We start from the raw sequence: 18,609 nt of genomic DNA, 5'->3' as shown, positions 1-18,609 counted from the left end.
GCTAGAGTAGGTCTTAGTCATTTAGTGAGCCGGGGCCTCTGGGCTCTGAATTTGACACCTGCCTCTCAGCTGCAGCCCCACCTTAGGGTAGGACAAGAAGGCTGGAGGGGGCTAGGATGAGGTCCTTCCCTCCCCAGGTCAGTTAGACTCTGAGCAGTTCCTCTGATTCAGTGTTTCTCCTGAGGGCAGACCATGTGAGAACAGCATGCCCCAGTGTGTTTCAGCTGGCTCCTTCCCCTCTGCCCCTGTCCGAGCACGCCTCCTCATGGGAGCAGCAGCCCAGGAAAGCTGACGGAAGGCTGGGTTGGCCACTGAGCCCTGGGGCTGGGTCCCCGTGGAGGCTGTGGCTCCTGGCATTGTCCGCACAGGGCCTCTAGCGATTCAGCTGCAGTTACTGTTTCCTGCCCCAACTCTCGTTCCTGTGGGTTTCTGCTCTGAACTCACCTCTCACTCTCTCCAATCTGGGAGGAGCAGTTTGCCCTTTGACCTCATTTCTTTTAAAGAGCGGTGAAAATTTTGATTTTTTTTTTTTTTTCAGTTTGTTCAGCTCTTTATTTGTTATTAGGACAGAGTAGAAACTTCCAAAATTCTTACATGCTGGACTGGAAACTAGAAGCTCACGTGCCTGGAATTAATGCAGCCCCAGAGTTTTATTTTTCTCCACCATCAGCGTAGGCTCAGGTTAGCCTTGGGGACCCAACCAAAGCATTCACTGTAGAGCAGTTTGGTTGTTTTTTTTTGTTTGTTTGTGTTAATATGAATTCATGTTAATCCACACCTCCCTATTCTGTGTATAGTGTGCAGTTGTAAAACATTTTAACCTAAGTGCGTACGCTTTTTTTAATCTCCATTAAATTTATCTCACTGATTTTTCCTGCTGCCCAGCTGAGAGCATTGTAGACTTTGACTGCTTTATCCGATTGGTCTCACATTTGTGAGCACACGTCCTCTTCCTTCACGTCATGAGACTGTAGGGTTTTCTGTCCAAAAGGAGCACAGTGTCATACAGCTCAGACCCCTTGGTTTAAAGATGCGGAAGTTAAGGTCCAGACAATAGGCTGAGTAACTCTTCCCAAGTTACATAACTCAGTGACAGAAGATTATGACCTTGAATTTTGACAAAGCGCTGGTGAACTTGCCGCGGGTCGCGAGTCGTCTGAGGAGCGCAGGGAGACTCAGCAGCACACGTGAGGAGCAGTTGTTCAGACGCAACGAAGGGTGTGATATGCTCACTGACACCGTGATGAGATCTAACAGAGGTCAGCACTGGAGACAAGAAATACAGCTGTCTTGTTTTTTAAATTAGTTTTTATTGGAGTATGGCTGCTCCACAGTATAGTGTTCGTTTTTGCCGGACAACGAAGTGAAGCAGCTGTATGCATAGCCCTCTTTTTAAGAACCCGTTCTCGTTTAGGCCACCACAGCGCTGAGCAGAGCCCCCTGCGCTGCACAGTAGGTCTTCATTCGTTGTCTGTTTTATACGCAGTGGTGTGCATATGGGCTTCCCAAACGTCTCAGTGGGCAAAGAGTCTGCCCGCAGTGCAGGAGAAGCAGAAGACACCCACTCCTGCACTCGTGCCTGGAGAATCCCCTGGACAGAAGAGCCCGGCAGGCTGCAGTCCCCTGGGTCGCCGAGTCGCGCACAACAGAAGCAGCTCAGCACGCGCGCGTGTACCCGGTGTGTTTCTATCAGTCCCGGTCTCCAGCTCATCCCACCTGCCCGTCCCCGCCTGGTATCCGTAAGCTTGTTCTCTGTGTCTGTGGCTCTGTTTCTACTTTGCAAATAAGTTCATCTCTGTCATTTTCCTAGATTCCACATATAAGTGATGTTATGCAGTATTTTTCTCCTTAGGACTTACTGCCCTCAGTATGACAGCCTGTGGGTCTGTCTGTGCGAGTGGCAGTGTGGGTCCTTTTTATGACTGAGTAACATCCCGCTGTATGTCCGTATCCACCTCTTCTCTATCTGCTGATGGACATTCAGGCCGCTTCCGTGTCCTGGCTGTGGCCAGCCGCGCTGCTGTGAGACTGGGGCCCGTGCGTCATTCTGAGTTACGCTTTTCTCTGGTCACATGCCCAGCAATGGGATTGCTGGGTCACATGGGAGTTCTGTTAGGTTTTTGATGAACCTACAAACTGTTCTCCACAGTGACTGTACCAATTTGCGTTCCCACCAACAGTGTAGCATTCCGTTTTCTTCCCACCTTCTCCAGCATTTATTGTGTGTAGACTTTTTGACGTTGGCCATTCTGACCAGTATGAGGTGGCACCTCACGGCGGCTTTGATTTTCGTTTTTCTGATGATAGTGACATTGAGCACCTTCCGTGTGTTTGCTGACCTGCTGCGTGTCTCCTCTGGTGAAATGTCTGTTTAGCTCATCGGTCCGTATATTGATTGGGTTGTTTGCTTTTGATATAGAGCTACGTGAGCTATTTATGTATTTTGGAGATTACTCCCTTGTCAGTTACTTTGTTTACATCCATTTTCTTCCATTCTAAAAGTTCTCTTCTTGTCTTGTGTATGATTTCCTTTGCTGTTCAAAAGCTTGTTTAAGTTTAATCATGTCCCATTTGTTAATTTTTGTTTTTATTTTCATTACTTTTTGAGTTGGGTCAAAAAAGATTTTGCTGCAATTTACGTCAAAGTGAAAGGCAAAGGAGAAAGGGAAAGATATACCCAACTGAATGCAAAGTTCCAAACAATAACAAGGAGAGATAAGAAAGCCTTCTTAAATGAACAATACAAAGAATTACAGGAAAATAATAGAATGGGAAAGATTAGAGACTTCTTCAAGAAAACTAGAGATACCAAGAGAACATTTCATGCAAAGATGGGCTCAGAAAAGTACAAAAACAGTAAGAACCTAACAGAAACAGAAGATATTAAGAAGAGGGGGCAACAATACACAGAAGAACTGTACCAAAACAGTCGTAATGACCCAGATAGCCATGATGGTGTGATCACTCACCTAGAGCCAGAACATCCTAGAGTGTGAAGTCAAGTGGGCCTTAGGAAGCATCACTACAAACAAAGCTAGTGGAGGTGATGGAATTCCAGTTGAGCTGTTTCAGATCCTAAAAACTGATGCTGTGAAAGTGTTGCACTCAGTATGCCAACAAACTTGGAAAACTCAGCAGTGGCCCCAGGACTGGAAAAGGTCAGTTTACATTCCAATCCCAAAGAAGGGCAATGCCAAAGAATGCTCAAACTACCACGCAGTTTCACTCATTTTACATGCTAGCTGGCAAGGTAATGATCAAAATTCTTCAACTTAGGCTTCAACACTACGTGATCTGAAAACTTCCAGATGTACCAGCTGGGTTTAGAAAAGGCAGAGGAACCAGAGATTGAATTGCCAACATCCATTGGATCATAGAAAAAGCAAGGGAATTCCAGGAAGACATCTACTTATGCTTTATTGACAACGCTAAAGCCTTTGACTGTGGATCACAGCAAACTGGAAAATTCTTGCAGAAATGGAAATACCACACCACTTTACCTGCTTTCTGAGAAGCCTGTATGCAGGTCAGAAAGCAACAGTTAGAACTAGACATGGAACAATGGACTGGTTCAAAATTGAGAAAGGAGTACATCAGGGTTGTATATTGTCACCCTGCTTATTTAACTTCTACACAGAGCACATTATGCTAAACCCTGAGCTGGATGAATCACAAGCTGGAATCAAGATAGCTGGGAAAAATACCAACAACCTGAGATATGCAGACACCACCCTTACGGCAGAAAGTGAAGAGGAGCTAAAGAGCCTCTTAGTGAGGTGAAAGAGGAGAGTGAAAACGCTGGCTTAAAACTCTACATTCAGAAAACTAAGATCATGGCATCTGGTCCCATCAGTTCATGGCAAATAGATGGGGAAACAATGGAAACAGGGGCTGACTTTATTTTGGGGGGGCTCCAAAATCACTGCAGACAGTGACTGCAGCCATGAAATTAAGATACTTGCTCCCTGGAAGGAAAGTTATGACCAACCTAGATAGCATATGAAAAAGCAGAGACATTACTTTGTCAACAAAGGTCTGTCTAGTCATGACCAGTGGTCGTGTATGGATGTGAGAGTTGGACCATAAAGAAAGCTGAGCACCGAAGAATTGATGCTTCTGAACTGGGGTGTTGGAGAAGACTGTTGACAGCCCCTTGGACTGCAAGGAGATCCAACCAGCCCATCCTAAAGGACATCAGTCCTGGGTGTTCATTGGAAGGACTGATGCTGAAGCTGAAACTCCAATACTTTGGCCACCTAATGCAAAGAGCCGACTCAGTGGAAAACACCCTAATGCTGAGAAAGATTGAGGGCAGGAGGAGAAGGGGACGACAGAGGATGAGTTGGTTGGATGGCATCACCAACTCAATGGACATGGGTTTGGGTGGACTCTGGGAGTTGGTGATGGACAGGAAGGCCTGACGTGCTGCGGTTCATGAGGTTGCAATGAGTCGGACACGACTGAGCGACTGAACTGAACTGAACTGAACTGAACCTGATGCATAGAGCTGATTGATGGGAAAATTCCATGATTCTGGGAAAATTTTAAATCAGGAAGAGAAGAGGGCAACAGAATGTGAGTTGGTTGGATGGCATCACTGACTCAGTGGCCATGAGTTTGAGTAAACTCCAGGAGATGGTAAGGACAGGGAAGCCTGGCTTGCTGCAGTCTGTGGGGTCACAAAGAGTCAGACAAGGCTTAGCGGCTGAACAACAGCAAATGTCAGATAGGCTTCTGCCTGTTTTCCTCTAAGAGTTTTGTCGTGTCTGGCCTTACATTTACGTCTGTGATCCATTTTGAGTTTGTTTTTGTGTATGATGTTAGGGAGTGTTTTAATTTCATTCTTTTACATAATGCTGACCAGTTTTCTCAGCACCACTAATTGAAGAGACTTATCTTTTCTTCATTGTATATTCCTGCCTCCTTTGTCAAAGATTAGGTGAACATGGGTGCCTGAGTTTATCTTTGGACTTTGCGTCCTGTTCCATCGATCTGTATTTCTGTTTTTGTTTACTGTATTCATGTAGCATAGTCTGAAGTCAGAGAGCCTGATTCCTCCAGCTCCATTTTTCTTTCTCAGGATTGCTTTGGCTACTTGAAATTACACAATTTTTTGTTCTGATTCTGTGGAAAATTCTGTTGCTGATGTGAGAGGGATTGCATTGAATCTGTAGATGGCTTTCGATAGTAAACTGGTTTTCACAATGTTGGTTCTTCCAGTCCAAGAACATGGTCCCTTTGTTTGTGTTGTCTTCAATTTCTTACATCGGTGTCATAGTTTTCTGTGTACAGATTTTGCCTCCTTAGACAGGCTTGTTCCTAGGTGTTTTGTTCTCTCTGTTGTGGTGGTAAATGGGGTTGTTTCCTTAACTTATCTTTCGGATCTTCATTGTCAGTGTACAGGCATGCAAGACACTTCTGTGCATTGGTTTTGCATCCTGCTGCTTTGCCAGAGTCGTCGTTTAGCTCCAGTAGTTTTCTGGTGGGAAGTTTAGGGCTTTCTGTGTGCAGCGTCACGCCATCTGTGGACAGTGGCAGTTTAGGATTTGCTGTGTGTAGTATCACACCATCTGTGGACAGTGGCAGTTTAGGACTTTCTGTGTGTAGCGTCACGCCATCTGTGGACAGTGACAGTTTTGCTTCTTCTTTTCCAATATGCACTCTCTTTGTTTCCTTTTCTTCTCTGATCTCTGTGACAAGGACTTCCAAAACTATGCTGAGTAAGAGTGGCGAGAGTGGGGAATCTTGCCTCAGAGGAAACGCTTCCTGTTTGTCACCATTGAGAAGGACGTTTGCTGTGGGTTTATGGTTTATGGCCTTTATTATGTTGAGGTAGGTTCCCTCTATGCCTGCTTTCTGGAGAGCTTTTATCATAAATCAGTGTTTGATTTTGCCAAAAACTTTTCCTGAATCTATTGAGATATCATATGGCTTTTATTCTTAAGTCTGTTAACACGGTGTATGATACTGACGGGTCTGTGCATATTGAAGAATGCTTGCACCCTTTCTGATCACAGTGTATGATACTGATTGATGAGCATATACTGAAGAATGCTTGCGCCCTATCCATCTACCTGATCATGGTGTATGATCCTCTTAATGTGCTGTTGGATTCTGTGAGCTCATATTTTGTTGAGGAGTTTTGCGTCTATATTCATCAGTGACACTGGCCTGTAATTTTCTATTTTTGTGATATATCTGTCTGGTTTTAGTATCACGGTGATGGTAGCCTCGTAGAATGAGCTTGGGAGTGTTCCTCTCCCTGCAATTTTGGAAGAGTTTGAGAAGGATGTTAGCTTTTCTCTAAATGTTTGATCGAATTCACCTGTGAAGCCATCTGGTTTTGGACTTCTGTTTGTTGAAAGATTTTTAATCACAGTTTCAATTACATTGCTTGTGATTGGTCTGCTCATATTTTCTGTTTCTTCCTGGTTCAGTCTTGAAAGGTTTTACCTTTCTAAGAATTTGTCCATTTCTTCCAAGTTGTCCATTTTATTGGTATGCTGCTGCTGCTAAGTTGCTTCGGTCATGTCCACCTCTCTGCGACCCCATAGACGGCAGCCCACCAGGCTCCCCCGTCCCTGGGATTCTCCAGGCAAGAACACTGGAGTGGGTTGCCATTTCCTTCTCCAGTGCAGGAAAGTGAAAAGTCAAAGTGAAGTCGCTCAGTCCTGTCTGACTCTTAGCAGCCCCATGGACTGCAGCCTACCAGGCTCCTCCGTCCATGGGATTTTCCAGGCAAGAGTACTGGAGTGGGGTGCCATTGCCTTCTCTGTTATTGGTATGCAGTTGCTTGTAATAGTCTCTTACGATCCTTCGTATTTCTGAGGTAACAATTGTAACTTCTCCCTTTTCATTTCTAGTTTTATTGATCTGAGTCCGCTCCCTTTTTTTCTTGAGGAATCTGGCCCAAAGTTTATCAGTTTTTTTCAATATTCCCAAGGAAACAGCTTTTAGTTTCATTGATCTTAAGAAATAAAGGTTTCTTAGAACAACTTGTTTTTCGTGAACCAGACAGGCTGCTTATAATAAATTCAACCGTTTCCAAGTAGTTAGTAAAAATATTTATATAAAGCAGCTTATTTAAGTTTGGTTTCCACAATTCCTTTGAAAAAATCGGAGTATTTCATTATTTCCATTATTCAGATATTTGATTCTGTTTTCATTTAACAGAACAAAATGAGTAACAAACAAACTAAACCCAACTAGCTACAATTTTAAATATATCTAAACAACAGTTGAATCAACAGACTATTTGAAATTGGAGGAAAATCTATGATGCTGTTGCTTTAATCAGATGCATATATGTAGCTTTAAGTGCTTTTATTGGGAAGAAAAGAAAAATGATTGAATGGATGAATGAACCAAGCATTCAACCTTTGGGGACAGAGATGAAAATAACTAAAAATCAGTTTAAAACTCACTCTTTTGACAAAAATATAAGCAAGCATCTAACAAAATTTTTATTACAAAAGGAGTGAGGTAAATAAATATTAGATACTTAATATTAGACTTAAAAAATAAACCTCTAGGTAAGAAGGAAATAAATCAGGGTGGTGTCAAGATTTGGATACCAGAAAGGAAAGGTTGTGGGGAATTTTTACAGAGGACAGTACTTTTAAAACAAAAAAAGCTTTAGAAAACTTTTAGAAGGTTAATGAGAAAAGCTCATGGTCCTGGTAGTAAAAAGGCATTGGAGAACTTAGGAGCTCTTTCAGTAAATGGAATGCAGGCTGCAAGAGACCGAGTTGGTAAAAAGAGGCAGCAAGAGTCACCATTTCCAGAGTTCCAGAAATTCAATAAAAGGGGCCCAGCCGTGAAGCCAGGTCAGGTTCTGGTACAGTGTTTTGAAGGATTCGTGGATCTTGCAAAAAATGCCTCTGTTGCTACTGATTTATTGAGGAAGCTTGTGCCAGTGGGTCAGTTTTGAAGCAGTTCCTGTACATGGTGCTATTTTTAATTATAGTGTGTAGTGAACAACAGTGCTGGAATTACATAGAACTAGGCACGCATTAGATTTGATATTCACTGTCTTGTTAACTGCAAAGCCCTCTTAGCCCTCTGTCTACACTGGTCTCACCTTTATTCCAGGCTAGTCCAGTCCTCACTGTCCGTCAGCTATCTTGACAGCTGCATTAATTTTCCTTCATTTAGCACATGCAATTTAATAGCCAGTAGTGCTTATTGCAGATTGCTTAGTACGTGTTGGGAAGAAGGCTGTTGCTAATATTTAAGCTCTGTCTTAGCTAACTTTCTCATAAACATTGTCATGCCTGAAACACAATCAGTGGACAATGTGCTTAGCATGCTCGCCCTAGAAGTACCTTGGTTAAGATTGTTTCTATCTGAAAATACAGACTCACCTTCAGTAGTTGTTTTCTAAATAAAATACTCTTCTAGAAGCTCTGGGTACTGGATGAGGGGAAATTGGTTAAAAACAAAAACTAGACAAAAAAAGGATAACAGTGCTCATCCCCTTTTCAGAGCTATTCAGATGAAAAATTGCTCAGCATGAGCTTGATCTATATGTTTTTCCTGGTTATTAGTAGTAATGAAGATGCATTAACCATAGTCTCCTGATAACGCGCTAGCAGTTTCTTAGTACTTTTATCAACATATAAATTTTAGAACTGGCAATATGGGAATTCGACTAGTACATTTTTGTTTATAAAAAAGGGTAACAACATTATAACTTCTTCATATCTGTGAATTATGAATCTCGACTTTCAGACAAGCGAAACGAGAATGCAGTGGAACTTCAGTATCCTAATAGCTCTTCTTTCCTCCACCACTGAGGGGAGGGGACCGCACACAGGCTGCCGAGTGCAGTGCCGTGCCCGAGGCAGGTGCCGTGCCCGAGGCAGATGCCGTCTGAGTCCGTAATTGATGAGTGCTTTACATGTCGCTCACTCCTTCTCTCAATAAACATGTCCTGAGTGCCTTCCCTGTTGCTTAGCTGTAATGTCTGTCAACTGAAAGGCTTTACTTCCTTAGGAAGCAGCAGAAAATTACAAGCGATGCGTCATCACTATATATCATTATCTCTCTTAGGAAACATTGTTATTCAACGATTTTTGGAAGGACATTACATAGCTCGTTTCTTTGAAGATGAAATAATGCAAAATAAACCATTTGGAAAAGGATTTTTTTTCAGATTTAATTGTGTTATAAATGAATAGTTCTTTCTTTTATAAAGCTGAACTCCAAGCCTCCCATACCTAGCCTGTAACATTAGCTAGAATCATTAGAGAAGATTTTATGGAAAGGAGAAGCGTAGAGCCCGTTGATTTTTGCTGTAGGACTCTGGGTCAGTCATGTCTTAGAGCTCTGTCTACTTTATCTGTTCAGAGATCTGCCTAGTTCAGTTCAGTCACTCAGTCGCCTCCCTGTCCATCACCAACTCCCGGAGCTCACTCAGACTCCTGTCCATTGAGTCGGTGATGCCATCCAACAGTCTCATCCTCTGGCATTCCCTTCTTATCCTGCCTTCAATCTTTTCCAGCATCAGGGTCTTGTCCAGTGATTCAGTTCTTCCCATCACGTGGCCAAAGTATTAGAGTTTCAGTTTCAGCATCAGTCCTTCCAATGAATACTCAGGACTGATTTCCTTTAGGATGGACTGGTCAGATCTCCTTGCAGTCCAAGGGACTCTCAAGAGTCTTCTCCAACACCACGCTTCAAAAGCATCGGAACGCATGTAAGAATTAAAGATTTTAAAATTTAAAAAATAAATTAAAAAAAATAATAATAAAAAGAGAGTCCAACAAAAGCATCAATTCTTTGACACTCAGCTTTCTTTATGGTCGAACTCTTACATCCATACATGACTACTGGAAAAACTGTAGCTTTGATTAGATGGACCTTTGTTGGCAAAGTAATGTCTCTGCTTTTTTATATGCTGTCTAGCTTGGTCATAGCTTTTCTTCCAAGGAGTAAGTGTCTTTTAATTTTGTGGCTGCAGTCACCATCTGCAGTGATTTTGGAGCCCCCCAAAATAAAGTCTCTCACTGTTTCCACTGTTTCCCCATCTATTTGCCATGAAGTGGACTGGATGCCATGATCTTCATTTTCTGAATGTTGACTTTTAAGTCAACTTCTTCACTCTCCTCTTCCACTTTCATCAAGAGGCTCTTTAGTTCTTTGCTTTCTGCCATAAGGGTGGTATCATCTTGAATCTAGCTTGTGCTTCATCCAGCCCAGCATTTCTCATGATGTGCTCTGCATATAAGTTAAATAAGCAGGGTGACAATATACAGCCTTGGCGTACTCCTTTCCCAATTTGGAACCAGTCTGTTGTTCCATGTCCAGTTCTAACTGTTGCTTCTTCACATGTATACAGATTCCCAGGAGACAGGTAAGGTGGTCTGGTATTCCCATCTCTCTCAGAATTTTCCACAGTTTGTTGTGATCTACACTGTCAAAGGCTTTGGCATAGTCAATAAAACAGAAATAGATGTTTTTTCTGAAATTCTCTTGCTTTTTCTATGATCCAATGGATGTTGGCAATTTGATCTCTGTTTCCTCTGGCTTTTCTAAATCCAGCTTGAACTTCTGGAAGTTCACAGTTCACATACTGTTGAAGCCTGGCTTGGAGAATTTTGAGCATTACTTTGCTAGTGTGTGAGATGAGTGCAATTGTGCGGTAGTTTAAAGATTCTTTGGCATTTCCTTTCTTTGGGATTGAAATGAAAACTGACCTTTTTCCAGTCCTGTGGCCGCTGCTGAGTTTTCCATATTTGCTGGCATAATGAGTACAGCACTTTCACAGCATCGTCTTTTAGGATTTGAAATAGCTCAACTGGAATTCCATCACCTCCACTAACTTTGTAGTGATGCTTCCTAAGGCCCACTTGACTTCACATTCCAGGATGTCTGGCTCTAGGTGAGGGATCACACCATCGTGATTATCTGGGTCCTGAAGATCTTTTTTGTACAGTTCTTCTGTGTATTCTTGCCACCTCTTCTTAATATCTTCCGCTTCTGTTAGGTCCATACCATTTCTGTCCTTTATTGAGCCCATCTTTGCATGAAATGTTCCCTTGTTATCTTTAATTTTCTTGAAGAGATCTCTAGTCTTTCCTATTCTGTTGTTTTCCTCTATTTCTTTGCACTGATCGCTGAGGAAGGCTTTCTTATCTCTGCTTGCCTTTGGAACTCTGCATACAGATGGGTATATCTTTCCTTTTCTCCTTTGCCTTTAGCTTCCCTTCTCTTCTCACCTATTTGTAAGGCCTCTTCAGACAACCATTTTGCCTTTTTGCATTTCTTTTTCTTGGGGATGATCTTGATGCCTGCCTTCTGTACAGTGTCATGAACCTCTGTCCATAGTCCTTCAAGGCACTCTTGTCTGTCAGGTCTAATCCCTTGAACCTGTTTGTCACTTCCACTGTATAATTATAAGGGATTTGATTTAGGTCATACCAGGATGGTCTAGTGATTTTCGCTACTTTCTTCAATTTAAGTCTGAATTTGGCAATAAGGAGTTCATGATCTGAGCCACAGCTCCTGGTCTTGCTCTCTGTAGAAGACTCTCTGTAGAGTCTTCTCTTGTGTTGTTGGAAGAGGGTGTTTGCTATGACCAGTGCATTCTCTTGGCAAAACTCTATGAGCCTTTGCCCTGCTTCATTCTGTACTCCAAGGCCAAACTTACTCCACGTATCTCTTGACTTCCTACTTTTACATCCCAGTCCCCTATAATGAAAAGGACATCTTTCCTGGATGTTAGTTCTAGACGGTCTTGCAGGTCTTCGTAGAACCGTTCAGCTTCTCCAGCATTACTGGTCAGGGCATAGACTTGGATTACCGTGATATTGAATGGTTTGCCTTGGAAATGAACAGAGATTATTCTGTCGTTTTTGAGATTGCACCCAAGTACTGCATTTCAGACTCTTTTGTTGACTATGAGGGCTACTCCATTTCTTCTAAGGGATTCTTGCCCACAGTAGTAGATATAATGGTCATCTGGGTTAAGTTCACCCGTTCCAGTCCATCTTAGTTCACTAATTCCTCAAATGTTGATGCTCACTTTTGCCGTCTCCTGTTTGACCGCTTCCAATTTGCCTTGATTCATGGACCTAACATTCCAGGTTCCTGTGCAATATTGTTCTTTACAGCTTTTTGCTCTACTGAGAGCTCTGTCTACAAGATCCTGATGCTGGGAAAGATTGAGGGCAAGGCAGGAGGCAAAAGTGGTAACAGAGGATGAGATGGTTAGATAGCCTCGCGAACTCAATGGAAATGAGTCTGGGCAAACTCTGGGAGATAGGAGAGGACAGGGAAGCCTGGCGCACTGCAGTCAAGGGGCCACAAAGCGCCAGACCCGCTCAGCGGCTGAAGAGCGGCTAGTAAAGGCACGGCTACAGCCGCCACATAGAATGTGGGAGAGTCGCCATGTACCTGCTGCCAGGCAGATCTGAGAAAAGGAAGTGATGGCAAAGTTTAAGGTGACTAAAATCATGACAAGTGGATCTCTCAGATTTGGTTTCCGGTTTCCTACTCTTATAAAACCAAAGCTAAATGTGAGAAAATAAGCTGCTACTAATGATTGGATTACATACTGATATTGACATGGACAACATCCCACAAGTAAAATAGTCTAACTGGTCCTCTGGATAATAGACCCGAGATACTTAAAGCCGGTCACTCATTTGGGAAGTAATCATTCATTTTAACAGCTGTTGACTTGGTGTCCTCTCTCTGCCAGGCTGAGCATCGGCGCTGGCAAACCCCGGTCACCGGGAGAGGCCTGTGTGAGTGGAAGGGGAGCGTGGAGGGGCCCTTGGGCCCTGCAGTGAGGTCACTGTGACCTCAGGGGTGGGCTGGGAGCTGGGGAGCACAGCCAGACCAAGCGGGCCGGGCTGCAGCGCAGAAAGCTCACTGAGCCACTTTGTGAGGAGGGTGAGACCAGGAAGGAACGAGCGTTCAGAGGAGGGCTGCAAACATGTGTGCCCCCGAGTGCAGGCGCAGCAGGCAGTGTGCTCATGGGAGACACGCAGAGAGGAGAGATGCGGAGGCGGGCCGGGGCTCTGGGAGCAGCCGTCCCCGGAGGGCCGAGCCGCTGGGACCCTGCCTGTGGGCGGCGAGCCGGCCCGGGGCCCGGGTGAAAAGGGTGCACCTGCCTCTTAGCAAGGGTAGGCAGAACACCTGGTATGTGCTGGCAACGGCGGGATGGAGACAGCGTCCTTGTCTCCAAGGCACTTTGGTGCACTGGGGAGTGAAGAGGGCAGACACGCTGGGCAGACCAGGGAAACGTGGTGTGTCGGGGAAGGGGAGCAGGGCCGCAGGGAGCGGGTGCGGAGGTGGGGCGGCGGGCAGGGCAGACTCGGGCCTCGGGCCAACGCGCGCTGGACTCTGGGCTGGTTGCACGGCTGTCAGAGACGCTGCTGTTTCAGAATCGGGGGGGATGCGGCCTCGGGGAGGACAGTCTCCCCTCGCTCCCCTTTGCGGCCACCCCGGGCTTGCCCAGCCCTGACCGCCCCTTCGGAGCCCGCCTCGCAGGCTTCCGTCACCACCTACTTCCCTGGCAGCGTGACGGGCGTACTTCTTGCCTGGACTCCCCAGCAGGGGAGCTGTGTTTCAGACAGGTGCAGTGCTGGCACTGTTAGGCCCTGTTGAATAAAGGAATGGAAAAAACAATTCCGCAAGCCGCATCTTCAAAAGTCTTGCAGTTGGATTGTCCTGTGGTCACTTTTGAGTTTCCATACCTCACTCTGTGCCTGATCTCGTAAATGGCCCTTTTCAAAGCATGTGAGCTCTGTCTTTTCATCAACAGCATGTGTGATACTCTGATTAGAGAACAGAGTTGTTCTCTAATTTAAGTAATGTGTCTCCACATATTTTTTTTTACAGGACCAATGCCAAAGGCGCTCCCCTAAATATCAATAAGGTCTCGAACAGCCTGATTAACTTCGGAAGGAAGCTGATTTCTCCTGCAGCAGCCCCGGGTGGTGCAGGAGGCCCCGTGGCAGTGGGCAGTGGCGGCACCCCCTCCCCGGCGGCGGCTCCCACCAGGACCTTGGCGGAGGCCCCCAGGCACGCTCTGCAGCAGCAGCAGCAGCAGAGGCTGATGAAATCGGAAAGTATGCCCGTGCAGCTAAACAGAGGTAAGGGAGGATGCTAGAACCTGGGCCTTCCTTACCTGACTTCAAGGAACCACCATCCTAGAACGAGGGACTAATGCAAAACTCAACTGTAAAACATGTTAGATTGTTTTCAAGTGGGAATTTCAGATACTGTACTGTTCTTAAGAACTTTTTACGAGCTAATTTGTTAAAGTACTTTCTTAACATTTCCGCCTCAGTGTGCTTGCATTTGAGTCGTGGTCACGCCCACCGAGCGTGGTGTGAACAGCAGAGAGCTTGTCACAGCAGAGAGCTTGAGGCCTGTAGACTGAGGTCTCTGCTGACTTTGTGCAGTGATGTCTCTGGCTAGGAGAGCATTGGCAAGGGGCGGGCCTGGGACCCTGGGCTCTGCCTTTCCCAGCTTTCACCCCTGCGGTTGGTTCGGAGGAGGCAGGTCACCAGGCTCGCGTACCTTTGAGGAGCACAAAGCAGAGCCCTGAATGGGGGACAGGGCAGGCAGGATGTCTCACACAGCCAGGGCCCGTGTCCACGTCGGGGCACCGGGAGAGGTGGAGAGCGTGAGACAGGCTCTCGGTGTGCGGGTGCCGGGGCTCGGGGAGTCGCCCTCCCCTTTAGGGGCTTCCCAGCACTTCACCTCGCTCATTGTGTTCGTAAGAGAGCCTTTCGGGTTCCTACCCAGAACTTTTTCTCATATTTTCCACTTACCTCCAAAGATGTATGAATCAAGCCTGTTAGAAACAGCTACATTTATTCTTAGCGGTGGGCTCTGCTGTCTGTATTCTGGAAGCACGAGATACTAACATGATGGCAGAAAGTCTACAGAAATCAATCCTGAGGCCTCACAAAGCCTGGAGTCCATGGCCATTTAGTGTCGGAGCAGATACCCTCTTGACCCCTGCCTCATCCACGTCATAAAGGAATCATAGCCTGGATCATAGCCAAGTTCAGTACCCAACAGTCAGTGTTGACAATAACAATAATATATTGAATTGTTAGATATTAACCCATGTTCCATATACTCTGTTTAAGACGATTGCATCCAACGTTACCAAAATTTTAATTACTGGTATTTAAAATGGTAAACTTAAGTTAAATGGACTCTATATGCCAGTAACAGAAAACAAACTGTGTTCAACAGCCAGTGTGCTTCTGTTGGTTACATTTATCTGTCGTTGCCTGTATGAAGTATTAGACTTTATATAATTGCTGTTTAAATTTCTATTAGAATATTCCATTTACCTTACATAGGAACATCTTTTAATATTATTACACTCTTCTCTTTTTAATGTAGAGCTATCACACGTGATTTAAAGAGAAGGAGACTGCAAATCTGTAACATATTGTAAATGTATTTTAATGCCAGGAGACAAGCCCACTTCCAGGATGGAAATGAATGTTATTTTATATATTTCTTAATTGTACTGTTTTATTGTTCTAAACAAATATGACTTCAATATTGCTTTGATAACAAGCCATAGTTAGTAGCGATTCTAACTGATGGCAGTCAAATGAGTCAGAGAATCTCTTAATGCCGCAGCTTAAATTTTCTGAGGAACCAAGCCAAATGACTATAGAAATATAAAGTTGTGTCTCTAAGGAAATGTCAAGTATTAATATCACAGTGAGTGAGAAAGGAAGTACATGAGGACTGAACAATTGATGAAAACTAAGCCCCCAGTTATAAGGAAGCAACAGAGCACTTAAGCAGAGCATTTGGAACAGGAGCATCGCTGGAGCATTCCGTGACCGGTCCCTGTGCGGCACGGAAGCGATCTTGTTTGGCAGCTCTTCGTTTCATTTCTGGTTTATTCTTCTCATGTCAACCTACAGAAAGCTTCTCTACCTTCATATTAAAGATGCTCGGGGCCCCTCCCTGGATGAAGGTTTCAATAAAATAGACCAGAAGGTGAAGAGATCAGTTTGTACTGGTAGAAGTGGGGTAGGTTGATCCTTCACTTGCTCTCCAGTGAACCACAGGCAGAAACCTGAAACTTTCTGACCCTTTTCCCCACCCGGAAATAAGGGTTTGACCTGACCCCTGGGGAGCATGCCAGCTCTGCAAACCTGTGGTTCCTTAGATGAAAGGTGTGTTTGTTAACTCTCCTCCAGCAGCGGTTCTTTCTGCGGGCGTTTCCCGCCAGTGTCCTGCCGCACCCCGATGCTGACCTGAACCTGCTGTGTCCCCTGGCCCGGGAGAGGGTGAGCACAGTGCTGACTCCTTCCCAAGACCCGCGCTGGGACAGGGCTTCTGACTATCTCGGAACAGCCCTGTGCTTCGTGCCTTTTTAGTGCGCTCTGTAGGAAAACTTGAACCTTGTTTCGAAAAGCGGTTGTTTATGCAGCTGAAAACCCTTATGGCTAACCCTTATGTGTTAGTTAACTCCCGATTATCTCTGCTCATATAGAGGAAGAGTTCTGTGAGAAAGCCAGCATTCAAATATCTGTTACTTGAAGTGCATTCTGCCGTGGGTATCTGTGTTGGGGGTGGGGTCCTGAAGGAAGGAGGGAGCACAGATGGTCCTCCAACATTTTCCAGGTGACATCAATATTAAACTTAGCCTCAGTCTCTAAATATGCATTAATCGGTGATCCAGAAGCTGCCGAGTAAAATGAGTAGCAAGCGTGAACTTGGAAATCTTCGAGAGTACAGAACATGAGGCACACTGCTTACCAGTGAATAGAGGCTGAGCTGGATTAGGGAGCTCAGGGCCTGGGGAGTTCCACTGAAAGTTGTTTACCAGTTATTTGGAGTATGTACCTATTTGCAGGTTTTATTTCTGCTATGGGAGAATATAAATGCATGTCCTGTTAATTGATAGGAATGCTCTAATTACAACCCAGTAATGTCAGATGAGCTGTCTGTGCTGTAAATCCTCATTATAGCCAGTGGTCAAGGCACTGAAGGTTGTTATATAATTCAAAAATTGATTTTTTTTTTTACTATTGTATAGGAGCTACAGGGAAAGCAGATCTGTTAATTATGTGTTATCATACATAGAAAATGTGGTGCCTTTTAAGAAGGCTTGTTTTTCAGCTTGTTAATCAAAATAGCACAAGGCTTCAGATGCTGACCAGTCCAGGAGAGGATTCGGTTGACAGTGGCTGTACTTCATGGTGAACTTTGTCATCCAGGAAGGAAATCAAAGACCCCCAAAAATCTTGCTTCTCAATGGTCCTATACCTCAAGTGCTTCTCAGCATTTCCTTTTCCTTTCTTTCCCTTACCCTCCTTTTTCTTTCTATGTTTTTTTAGTTTGAGCACTTCTTTATTTTAAGCATTTACTACAGGTCCAATTTGTAAATGAAATCTTGCCTATAGTAAGTATATCAAGTTTAAAGGGTATGCAGTTCACAGATTTATTTTTACATGTTGACATTTCTAAGTGCATGTGGTAACTTATGAAATCTTTTCAGTACTTAATATGAAATCAGAACTTGTCTAGGTCTTTATCTTATCACTGAAGAAATTGGTTTCAAGTTTCGTTAAAAATAAATTTTGTCTGTTACAGGAGGAAATCGATTTCAAAGGAACATCTTTACTTCTTAATTAAATACATAGATACTTTTGGATAAAGAATTTTTTAAATAAGAAAATATAAAATCATGCTGTCATTTGTAGGACAGTGAAATCTGCTCAGCAGTATCCATTGATGGCTAGTTTACTGTACTTTAGACCTGTAGAAACTTTTTTTCCTCAAGAAAAACAGGCACAAACTTTTAAGGAAACACTGTAAAAATTAGTTCCTTTAAGAAATACTTTATATTAATTTTTCTAAGATTGTGTTATGATTTGATTCACTGTACTTTTAGTAATTAGGTTGATAGGTCAAAGTATTATAGCATTAACTAGGAAAGAAAAGCTAATTTTTTTCCTCTTTATGAAATCTAATTATTTTTTCTTATGAAATCCAGGCGATGTAGTTACAGGAAGCGATGCTCAGGTTTCTGGTCCTGTCCAGACCCTGACCGGCCTCCCAGGTACAGTTACCATGGCAACGCAGTCTCTCTTTGCCTGCAGTCTCACTGCCTCCTCCCAAACTCCATTTTCCTTTTTGCCACCCACCATTCACGCCGTTTACCAGCTCGCTCCATTGTTCAACCACTGAGTGGCACTGTTGTCTAGGACAAAAGTCCCCTCTCCCGTCATACCTTGCTAGCGCCCGAGCTGACTGCAGCCTGGTTCTTAATGTTTCTTTACCTGAGTTTGTACCAGTCTCTTTCCTTGCAGTATGCGGCGCTCTAGATCCTGTGGTTCTTTTAACACCACATTGTAACTGGCAGTTCATGCTGAGGTGTTTTTCAGTTGCAAAGGTGCTCTGTGATAGGATTTGACAGATTGGCTCTGAGGTTAAACACCTTAGATGCTGTGTGTCTGCTTATTATTGTATGTATTAGCCAGAAGCACTTATTATAGTTTACAGAGAAGAATTACAACTTGATTTCAAAATTTGTTTCTAAGTACAGGCTTTGTGTTATGAGTCATTTTAACAGAATTAGAATTCAGCGTGACAAATCTCTATGTATAGTAA

The 18,609-nt window shown here is 44.1% G+C and overlaps 1 protein-coding gene across 28 annotated transcripts in view; it reads left to right on the top strand.

Annotated features, from left to right (window-relative positions):
- TBC1D5 (TBC1 domain family member 5) overlaps positions 1–18,609 on the top strand; it is a 593,124-nt gene that overhangs the window by 507,857 nt on the left and 66,658 nt on the right. For 25 of the 28 annotated variants that reach the window (XR_009595889.1, XM_060396753.1, XM_060396793.1 and 22 more), the window contains 2 exons: positions 1,487–1,678; positions 13,849–14,102. Coding sequence is in view for 27 of the 28 variants with exons in the window: in XM_060396753.1 (XP_060252736.1) it covers positions 1,487–1,678; positions 13,849–14,102 (446 nt within the window). In the remaining variant the exon portion in view is untranslated. Of the gene's footprint in view, positions 1–1,486; positions 1,679–13,848; positions 14,103–17,992; positions 18,059–18,609 lie in introns of all 28 variants that reach the window. The other 3 variants (XM_027962040.2, XM_060396806.1, XM_060396810.1) reach the window with 2 other exon arrangements.

The sequence above is a fragment of the Ovis aries genome, chromosome 1 (genome assembly GCF_016772045.2).
Source record: "Ovis aries strain OAR_USU_Benz2616 breed Rambouillet chromosome 1, ARS-UI_Ramb_v3.0, whole genome shotgun sequence".
Classification (NCBI taxonomy): Eukaryota; Metazoa; Chordata; class Mammalia; order Artiodactyla; family Bovidae; genus Ovis; species Ovis aries.
This window is presented reverse-complemented; position numbering and strand designations above follow the sequence as displayed.